This window comes from Ambystoma mexicanum, chromosome 3q (assembly GCF_040938575.1).
Source record: "Ambystoma mexicanum isolate Mex_15411 chromosome 3q, UKY_AmexF1_1, whole genome shotgun sequence".
Lineage (NCBI taxonomy): Eukaryota > Metazoa > Chordata > Amphibia > Caudata > Ambystomatidae > Ambystoma > Ambystoma mexicanum.
In genome coordinates, this window is record NC_090926.1 from 1,173,447,210 (window position 1) to 1,173,458,439 (window position 11,230).

The window sequence follows — 11,230 nt, forward strand, 5'->3', positions numbered from 1 at the left end:
GCTGGACTACCCCTTTTGGGGTGGGGCCAAGCCTGATTTGCATATGGTCTTTCCCCTTCTGTAATGGCTTGGCAGGCAAAGAACGATGGTCTGGAGGGTTGCCCCGAGCAATGCCAGTGGTTAAGATTCAGTCTAAACCTTCCAGCCATCACCTCTTTGTTTTTGCTTTGTCACCCCGAGTGGGACGGGTATGCCCAGACGTGGGTCCCGTGCCTGCTGGGCCTAGAGACCCAAGCTACTCCTCACTGATGAGCCCCAACAAGGGTGAAACATGTTTGGGGATGCTTGTGGTCTCGTGCAGAAGGGATGTGACCTAGCAGTTCGGGCTGGACTACCCCTTTTGGGGTGGGGCCAAACCTGATTTGCATATGGTCTTTCCCCTTCTGTAATGGCTTGGCAGGCAAAGAACGATGGTCTGGAGGGTTGCCCCGAGCAATGCCAGTGGTTAAGATTCAGTCTAAACCTTCCAGCCATCACCTCTTTGTTTTTGCTTTGTCACCCCGAGTGGGACGGGTATGCCCAGACGTGGGTCCCGTGCCTGCTGGGCCTAGAGACCCAAGCTACTCCTCACTGATGAGCCCCAACAAGGGTGAAACATGTTTGGGGATGCTTGTGGTCTCGTGCAGAAGGGATGTGACCTAGCAGTTCGGGCTGGACTACCCCTTTTGGGGTGGGGCCAAGCCTGATTTGCATATGGTCTTTCCCCTTCTGTAATGGCTTGGCAGGCAAAGAACGATGGTCTGGAGGGTTGCCCCGAGCAATGCCAGTGGTTAAGATTCAGTCTAAACCTTCCAGCCATCACCTCTTTGTTTTTGCTTTGTCACCCCGAGTGGGACGGGTATGCCCAGACGTGGGTCCCGTGCCTGCTGGGCCTAGAGACCCAAGCTACTCCTCACTGATGAGCCCCAACAAGGGTGAAACATGATTTGGGATGCTTGTGGTCTCGTGCAGAAGGGATGTGACCTAGCAGTTCGGGCTGGACTACCCCTTTTGGGGTGGGGCCAAGCCTGATTTGCATATGGTCTTTCCCCTTCTGTAATGGCTTGGCAGGCAAAGAACAATGGTCTGGAGGGTTGCCCCGAGCAATGCCAGTGGTTAAGATTCAGTCTAAACCTTCCAGCCATCACCTCTTTGTTTTTGCTTTGTCACCCCGAGTGGGACGGGTATGCCCAGACGTGGGTCCCGTGCCTGCTGGGCCTAGAGACCCAAGCTACTCCTCACTGATGAGCCCCAACAAGGGTGAAACATGTTTGGGGATGCTTGTGGTCTCGTGCAGAAGGGATGTGACCTAGCAGTTCGGGCTGGACTACCCCTTTTGGGGTGGGGCCAAGCCTGATTTGCATATGGTCTTTCCCCTTCTGTAATGGCTTGGCAGGCAAAAACGATGGTCTGGAGGGTTGCCCCGAGCAATGCCAGTGGTTAAGATTCAGTCTAAACCTTCCAGCCATCACCTCTTTGTTTTTGCTTTGTCACCCCGAGTGGGACGGGTATGCCCAGACGTGGGTCCCGTGCCTGCTGGGCCTAGAGACCCAAGCTACTCCTCACTGATGAGCCCCAACAAGGGTGAAACATGTTTGGGGATGCTTGTGGTCTCGTGCAGAAGGGATGTGACCTAGCAGTTCGGGCTGGACTACCCCTTTTGGGGTGGGGCCAAGCCTGATTTGCATATGGTCTTTCCCCTTCTGTAATGGCTTGGCAGGCAAAGAACGATGGTCTGGAGGGTTGCCCCGAGCAATGCCAGTGGTTAAGATTCAGTCTAAACCTTCCAGCCATCACCTCTTTGTTTTTGCTTTGTCACCCCGAGTGGGACGGGTATGCCCAGACGTGGGTCCCGTGCCTGCTGGGCCTAGAGACCCAAGCTACTCCTCACTGATGAGCCCCAACAAGGGTGAAACATGTTTGGGGATGCTTGTGGTCTCGTGCAGAAGGGATGTGACCTAGCAGTTCGGGCTGGACTACCCCTTTTGGGGTGGGGCCAAGCCTGATTTGCATATGGTCTTTCCCCTTCTGTAATGGCTTGGCAGGCAAAGAACGATGGTCTGGAGGGTTGCCCCGAGCAATGCCAGTGGTTAAGATTCAGTCTAAACCTTCCAGCCATCACCTCTTTGTTTTTGCTTTGTCACCCCGAGTGGGACGGGTATGCCCAGACGTGGGTCCCGTGCCTGCTGGGCCTAGAGACCCAAGCTACTCCTCACTGATGAGCCCCAACAAGGGTGAAACATGTTTGGGGATGCTTGTGGTCTCGTGCAGAAGGGATGTGACCTAGCAGTTCGGGCTGGACTACCCCTTTTGGGGTGGGGCCAAGCCTGATTTGCATATGGTCTTTCCCCTTCTGTAATGGCTTGGCAGGCAAAGAACGATGGTCTGGAGGGTTGCCCCGAGCAATGCCAGTGGTTAAGATTCAGTCTAAACCTTCCAGCCATCACCTCTTTGTTTTTGCTTTGTCACCCCGAGTGGGACGGGTATGCCCAGACGTGGGTCCCGTGCCTGCTGGGCCTAGAGACCCAAGCTACTCCTCACTGATGAGCCCCAACAAGGGTGAAACATGTTTGGGGATGCTTGTGGTCTCGTGCAGAAGGGATGTGACCTAGCAGTTCGGGCTGGACTACCCCTTTTGGGGTGGGGCCAAGCCTGATTTGCATATGGTCTTTCCCCTTCTGTAATGGCTTGGCAGGCAAAGAACGATGGTCTGGAGGGTTGCCCCGAGCAATGCCAGTGGTTAAGATTCAGTCTAAACCTTCCAGCCATCACCTCTTTGTTTTTGCTTTGTCACCCCGAGTGGGACGGGTATGCCCAGACGTGGGTCCCGTGCCTGCTGGGCCTAGAGACCCAAGCTACTCCTCACTGATAAGCCCCAACAAGGGTGAAACATGTTTGGGGATGCTTGTGGTCTCGTGCAGAAGGGATGTGACCTAGCAGTTCGGGCTGGACTACCCCTTTTGGGGTGGGGCCAAGCCTGATTTGCATATGGTCTTTCCCCTTCTGTAATGGCTTGGCAGGCAAAGAACGATGGTCTGGAGGGTTGCCCCGAGCAATGCCAGTGGTTAAGATTCAGTCTAAACCTTCCAGCCATCACCTCTTTGTTTTTGCTTTGTCACCCCGAGTGGGACGGGTATGCCCAGACGTGGGTCCCGTGCCTGCTGGGCCTAGAGACCCAAGCTACTCCTCACTGATGAGCCCCAACAAGGGTGAAACATGTTTGGGGATGCTTGTGGTCTCGTGCAGAAGGGATGTGACCTAGCAGTTCGGGCTGGACTACCCCTTTTGGGGTGGGGCCAAGCCTGATTTGCATATGGTCTTTCCCCTTCTGTAATGGCTTGGCAGGCAAAGAACGATGGTCTGGAGGGTTGCCCCGAGCAATGCCAGTGGTTAAGATTCAGTCTAAACCTTCCAGCCATCACCTCTTTGTTTTTGCCTTATTATCAGCGAGACAGTCAATTAGAATGTACGTATTGGGGGTTCATGCGTCAGTACCAGGCAATGGATGTGGCTCAATATGGGATGGCGTGCCATGCTCTTTGTTTAACATTGTTTAATCGGTCATGTCCATGTTACTTTTTGTGGTTGATCTGTGTAGCCCAGTGACCCTGTTATCTGTATTTGTATGCTTGGGAGAGTGACTTGGGGAATGCAATATGTAATCCCAAGGACTCTACCCATGTTTTCAGGTTTTCGTGTGAAGGATATAGATGGAGGATATGTGTGTTTTTTGACAATAAGGTACACACCACATGTCCAACCTGGACTGTCAATCTCAGGTTGTTGTTTATGGCTAAACTGTACTTGCCATGTTTCATCATTGAAGGCCATCAGAGATGTGGCTATGGTTTGACTTTCACACTGGATGTTATACATGTGAAGTATGTCTGGATAAGCTGATTGAATATGTGCTGGCCCCTCACCCTTTGGCCTGCTAATGGTATGGGTAATGCCTGTGGTGGCGGTTGCAACCCCTCATGCACCTCTATCGGTATGCCGCGACGTGACTATATTATGCAAGATGCAACATACAGACACAGCTGGTGCATACAACAGTACTCCACCTGAATGCTCCAGACAGCGTGATTTAAGCACTCTAAATGAATGCGCTCGACAATGCCTCTGGTGGAAATGTGGGCTGCACTGTACTAGGCCTCCGGTGGTGTGGTGGGATTTCGGATAGCAGCGTCAGGAATGGTGAGAGTGGGTAAGCACTGTCCCCTGTAAATGACGATCATCAAATATTGTTATGGTGTGTGATTCCATAGTGGTTTGTATTGGATGTGACCCCCAATCAGTGTGTTTTGGGGTGTGTGCTGGCTGATACTCTCCAATGAGCCACTTGTTGCTGAACGTTCCTGATGCCAGTGCCTGGTGGATGGGGAAATGGCATAATATGTAGCTATCATGGGTGCATCCAGTGTAGTTTGCGTTCACATGCATGATATGACCCTTAGCATCACAGATGGCCTTAACGTTAAGCGAATGCCAATTTTTTCGGTTCCGATATATATGTTCTGTGACTCGTGGGGACTGTAGTGTGACATGTGTGCAATTAATTGCAACGAGTACCCATGGGAACTGTGCAACTGCATAGAATTCTTGAGCCACTCTTTGCCTTGCCTGCATGGTGCATGGCCTGTCTATGTGGCTGTGCACATGTGCTAATATGCAGCTTAGGACCTGTTTGAGACAGCGTGAATGTGCAGGCTGTGAAATACCCTTGACAATGGCTGTGGTCATTGGAATGTATAAGTCCCCAGGAAGTGAAGGACAGTTAGAACGTTCGCCAAGGGTGGTATTGGTTGTGAGCACATGGTTGGGGACAGGAGGTCATTCTACCACCTCCTGACCAATTGAAGGAAGACATGGGGGGAGTGGTATGTGCCATGTACTTCCTCATCAGGCATGCCCAATATCGTTGTGCATGTGTGGTAAGTTCTGGCCCTCCCCCTCCTTCCATGAAGCAGTACATATGCGAGCAAAGCAGGAACGGGCATAGTCGCAATGTTTCGCTATGATTGCGTGGTGGTTTCTTAACGTAGGATTGCACGGCACAGTCTTACTTTACAGCTGGTCATGGCTGGCGGTAAAATCTGATTCCTTTACAGTCTGCACGGATGCACAATTGAATCTGTAAATACGAGTCTGTTTGCAATTCATGGGGCGTGTTTGCATATTTGCACAGTGCCTCCCTCCCCACGCCCATGTTATCCCTCATTTCCCTACTTCAATGAGGACGTTTGCATATTCCTCCCCCTTCTTCTACTTTGCACTGGCCATTCCCTCATACCTCGTGCAATGTGCACGAACATTTGCGCAATGTGCCAGGGACCAGCGCAGCGTCAGATTTGTAAATGGGAGGATATAGTTTTGCGCATCGCAAAGTTGACTTTTTTGGCGCAAGGTGCATTTGCGCTGTGCAAACCTTTCTGTAAATCAGGCCCCTTATGAGGTCAACTTGGGGCGAGGGGCAGCAAGGTAATTATGACGAAACCTGAACATATGAGTCTGTACCACACATGTTGTCTATAATACCCATTTGAAGGAATAACTCGCAACAGGCACTATAACTGGGACATGTGATGTTGCACTCAGCATGCAATGCTCTCACATAGTTATACGAGGCTGCAATGTATATATGGTGAAAATACCCGGCAGGTGAGTAATTAACAGATATCAAATTGTATTACTGGGGTATTTGAGGCTGCACTTGGCACTTGAAAGCAGCACCTAGGCAAATACGGCTATATCTTACATATGAAGATTGTAACACACATGTGAAGCACTAATTGCCCTTATATGCTAGCACTGGGGCATTTAAGGCTGCACTGAACATATTAGTATCTAACTTATGATGACTATGCCAGAAATAGACGGTGTTATCAGACATTAACTTCCGAGGTTTCACTTAACATGCGATGGTAGTACTTGGATATGTCATGTAGAACCGCACACATGGTAACTGATTATTTCAGCCAAAACATTTCAAGATGGTCTGCTGTGGGAAGAACTCTAATTACGGGAGGCTGTTTGAATTGCCCGCACTTGGGGTCAGTGTTGGCCAGTAGATCGGGCGTTATACAACTACAGAAGCGCATAAACTGCAACGCTGATAAGGAAGAGCAATACCACTGCATATCCTTGTGTCCGATATATTCTCAAGTCAGATCCAGAACTGTATTACCAGTTTTAAGAGGTAAAGGTTGTTTTACAATGTCGTCCTGCACTTTATTGCCTTCGGATGGCTGAACCACTGCTAATAGCATGGACGTTCCTATTCTGTGCAATGGTCGAAGTGTAGGAAAGGTAGTGGAGCTATGATCCCTGCTGGCCCGCCACCCCATCCCCACGAACCCCATTGCCACGCCCCTCCCACGCACAATCCAAACCCCCAAAACAAACGCGCCTGCTGTTTAAGGGAATGTTCGGTGCAGTGCAGTGAAGGGTAAGCTTCAACTTCTTCCTACACTTTTATTTTAAAAGGAAACCATTCCCGAATGGTTTCTCTTTCAAATAAAAGTGCAGGAACAGTAAAACATACAACATAAAAGTAGAGGAGCAATGCCCACGACCACCTCCGCCAATGATTACAATTTATGAAAATCTGGGCGGATTCAGAGTCTTTTTAAAAGCACTGTAGAACTGTGTACATCGGGAAGAATGTTAGCACTACACAAATTGTATACTGAGGGCCCGATTCTCATCTTGGCGCAGTGAGCGTGCTAAATAGCACAACTCGCTGCGCCATTTCTTGACGCCCAGTCACCACTGCTATTCTCATGTGGGCCCGGGCGTCTTCGCAAAGCACGACAGTGCTTTCGCTGTAATCTGCCCTTTTCTAATGGAAACAGGCGGATTGCAGAATCTCGGCAGCATTTACCTTAAATAACGAGGGAATCGTTATTTAACGAAAATGCTGCCGACACACCAAAGTGAGCAGCTTCAACATTGTAGGATGTTATATGAATGTTATATGTGGTGTATATGAACACTTTCATTTAAAGCGAGCAGCTTCAATGTGCATCCTGTGCAGTGTATATGAACACTTTCATTTACACCAAACCGAGCAGCTTCAACGTTGCAGCAACTCTGAAGCTGCTTGCTTTGGTGTACATGATAACTGGTAACTGGTAACAACTGGTAACTGGTAACCATGATACCTCAGGGTCTGGGCGTATAACAAATGTAATACAATAAAAATAAAATAAATAAACTATGCCAGGTATTTGAGGTTTTAAATGGCATTAAATGGTAGTACTGGGTATGTGAGACTGCACTTGGCATATGGTGGCCTCATCTGGACATGTGAGGCTCTTTCCTGTGTATTATGACTTTACCTGCCTTGTGAGGCTATAACTGGCAGAAGACGGCACTGCCCGCGTATACAACTACATTCAGAATATCACAGCTTATTAAGAGAGTACCAAAGAAAGTGGGACTCTAGCAAGTAATGAGTACACCCGGCGTGTGGGACTTTAACTGGCATAGATGGCAGTAACAGGCCATGTCAGACTGCACCGGGGTATGAAAATGTCCATGGCACTGGTTTAGAACAATTTTACCTAACCCCAAAAGTTCGACTCCCAAAAGTTTGATCCCCAATTTCCCACATATATATATATATATGTGGGGGGGGGGTAAAGTATATAAAAAATGTATAGGAGTAAGTTGGGGGGGGTGGTTTGGAGGATCTCTCCCGAAATATATATTTGCGGGAAATATAAAAATAAAATTAAAAAAAGTTGAACTTTTGGGAAGTCGAACCTTCGGGTTCGGTAAAATCCCTTAGATTCTGTGCCACTAGCATGTCATGATACTACCCATGTCATGCCAATGAAGCACCCGTGGTAAAATATGGTCGGAAACTAAAATAGTCTTTGGACGCCTTTTGCAGATGTTTGTTATTTTTAGTGACCTTAACGTATTTATTCTGTATATGTGACATCACTTCCTGTGATGTTATCGTGGACAAATGTTTTGGGATTTCACTACCTGTGATGGTTGGAGGGGGGGCACCCTTTTTTGTTTTTGATTCGTAGTATTCGTGTAAACATTCAAAAAGTATGGTATCCGAGCAAACCACTGAGGCCTAGGCACCTAGGTTTACGCAAATACCAAACAGAGAACTAGGAAGACTTCCTAATTCGTGGTTTGTTCAAGGTGTACTTTTTTGCAGTTCATCAATTGTTGACTCCCCAATAGGTCTGGGGAGTGAAATGTAGCTCCTAGTAGCTGTTGGTGCCAAGCTAACCAATGTATTCCAGGATACAAGCAGGAACTAAATAGCTCTCAGCTCCCCTCAATTCCGTACCCTGCATTGTTTTATGAGGGTACAATTGGTTCATCTTACTTAACCGTGGTTGAAAGGAATTGGGTCTTATAAGGTTTGTTTGATGGGCTGATGGCTGAATGAGTGAGTGTTGTCTGAGGGGTGGATAGATTTAGTAAAAAGTAGTATCTGAGATTGCACCAATCAGCTTTTGAATCACGGGCCATGTGGACTATTATAGTGTTGGTCTCTGAAAAAGGGCCAGCCTTCACTTTGCAAGTTCGAATCCCGCTGCAGGGCTAACTTAGCCTTTCGTCCTTCTGAGGTCGACAGCAAGCTTTTCAAAGTGGGGTGTTATTATAGCATTTAGAAGCTGGAGGAGTCAAGCATGTAGCGCTATATCAGAGCACAATACTATTGTTTCTACTTATGTACGCTTTGGACAATTGATACCCCTTACTTCATCGTGGCCCCAAGGATTTGGATCTATTCTTATAAGGTGTATTGGAAGGGTGGATGAGTGCTTGAGTGAGGGTTGTATGAGAGGTGCCCACTTTCTGTTAATCGCACTGTAACGCCAATCGGTTTTTAATTGTGGGCCATTTGTATTATGGTAGTGGTATATAATCCTTGATGGAAAGGCTGATTGTTATGAATTTAAATCATTGTGCCATATCGATATTGAACAAAATTAGTGATATTTTGACATTTGCATCTAAATATTCACATCCATTCATTTTGTCAAGTATTTCATGTTGTTGGTTATGATCTATTGACAATGCACAGCTATTTATATTTCACATTAGTTGTGAGCTGGACGCATTACCGATGTATTTACATTTTAAAGAGGGATTTAATCTTAATATGTATGTAAAAAGTCTCTTTGCCACTGGATTTTTGACTGTTGTCAGCATGGTCAGCAAAGAGCCAAAAAAAAGGCAGAAAAAACCAAATAAGAGCAAAGAAGGATGATGAGATGTTTTCAACTGTGTAAGATATGAACATATCTCTGCTAGTCGACCTCAAACAAATTTAATGACGATACTTCTTTTCCACATTTCTTTTGCAAATGCAATGTTGAAAAATGTAAAAAAAAACACATACCAAAACTAGTATTATATATAGTATTTCATCCCCATTATACCAAAGAGTTATTTTCGGTTTCTTGGACATTTCCCTCTTTCTCCTTTTCTTGGTAGGTTTTGCGTGAAAGGTGCGCTCAACAAAAGCTGATTCTGGCTCCTGCAACATCGAGTGTCTCACCGAATGAAAGCAATGATTGATTCCTCCTCGTACATCATAATCGGGGGCAGAGAATAAAAGACATTAATAAAATAAGCACTCACCGAAGCCGAGCCCGGAGGCCGCCTGCTGCAGGCACGAGTGACTCTCCTCCGTCTTCATTCTCCTGCCGGAACGCGCGGGCCGCTGAAGAAATCTGCAAGAGAAGACCATGGTTGAGGGGAATAATCCGAAAGAGTTGCGCTATCTTGGATCACTGCACTGTGCAAAGGTGGGAATCGTGGAGGCATGCACTCGGCCACCATTTATGGCCAATTACATGGAAGCGTTCGCATCAAGACGAAGCGACAATGGCACTTTCCAGAAGCAATCAATTTCAGATATCTTGAGTCATGCATCAAATCTAATGTGAGTCTGTCTGTTTCTGGAACAACAAGGCTGCACGTGATAAGCAATTGTCCAACCATACCTCATCCATTCTCCTTCTTGTAAGCCTAATGCTGCTGAGGTACAGAAACTGTGCATCAGTTGTGTGTACCAGCAAAATTATAGAATCTATGTAAAGGACACAGAATGTTTAGGTAACATGCACGCCTCTGAAATCCTGTCCTTTCTAAAGCACTCCACAACGCATGGCTCGTCGAAATACATTCTCGCAGTCAGATATATAAATTAAAGATAAAGCTTATTTAGCTACTTTGGGGGCAATGAAAAGGCTATAACCTTTGCTATCTACCCCACAAGACCACTCTACGATTCAAGCACGGAAATATAGAGCGAACCAGGCACAAATGCATCAGAGCGCTTTACAGTGAGTGGGCCTCATTACACGCTAGGCGGAGGACCAAGGTGCTACTAGCTACTAAAATACCGGCACCGCCTTGGTGGAAAGGACCAAGGTGCTACTAGCTACTAAAATACCGGCACCGCCTTGGTGGAAAGGGGAATTACTGCCCTGTTCCAAGGTTGGCGGGGCGGTAATTCCCCCTTCCCCCATTGCCCTTCACCATTCCCATTTTTGCCCCATAGGGCTCTATGGGAATGGGGAAGGCGCTAATTACGGTGCCGCAAATTGCGGTACGGTAATTGGCACCCTGGTCCCTTTGCGGGTTGGTTTTTAACACCTGCTAAACAGCAGGCGTTAAAGTACCTACCCGCAAAGGGACCTCGTAAGAAAGGCGGTAAGGGTTAACGGTCACCTGTACCATTACCGGTGACCGTTAACCCTTACCGCCTTCCGTGTAATGAGGCCCAGTGTGTGTAAGTAACAATTACATAAAAACACCAGGTAAAACATATACATGTTAAAAGTCTAAAATCAAAAAGAAATCAATAGATCATGAACTCATCATTGCAGTCCATCATGATGATTTCTTTTTAGATTTCCAAAGTCATGCTTTCAGGAATTTCCAGAATCTGAGGTAATCTGGACTTTCACGTAAATCAGTGGGTAGAAGTTTCCAAAAACACACAGCAGTCTCTGAAAAAGGTCTTTTGGCAAAAGATGTACATCTGAACTTCGGTACTTCCAGAAGTAATGCGTCTCCACTACAGACACCTCTCGACCCCCCCTGATATTTTTCGTTTGACAGCTGGGTAAGCGGGGGTCTGAAAATGAATAGCTTTGTAAATTATCCATAATAATTTAAATATCCTAGCTTCCAGCAGGGATGTCATTTCACCAAAATGCCAGGGGTAGCAGAAGTGACATCACACGACCTTAACCTCTGATGATAT

The 11,230-nt window shown here is 47.2% G+C and overlaps 1 protein-coding gene across 1 annotated transcript in view; it reads right to left on the reverse strand.

Moving 5' to 3' along the window:
- LOC138447725 (LIM homeobox transcription factor 1-alpha-like) overlaps positions 1-9,915 on the reverse strand; it is a 779,358-nt gene extending 769,443 nt beyond the window's left edge. Inside the window, exon 1 of the mRNA XM_069604025.1 lies at positions 9,598-9,915. Within this exon, the coding sequence (XP_069460126.1) occupies positions 9,598-9,706 (109 nt within the window). The 5' untranslated portion in view covers positions 9,707-9,915. The remainder of the gene's footprint in view (positions 1-9,597) is intronic.
- Positions 9,916-11,230: the final 1,315 nt, after the last annotated feature.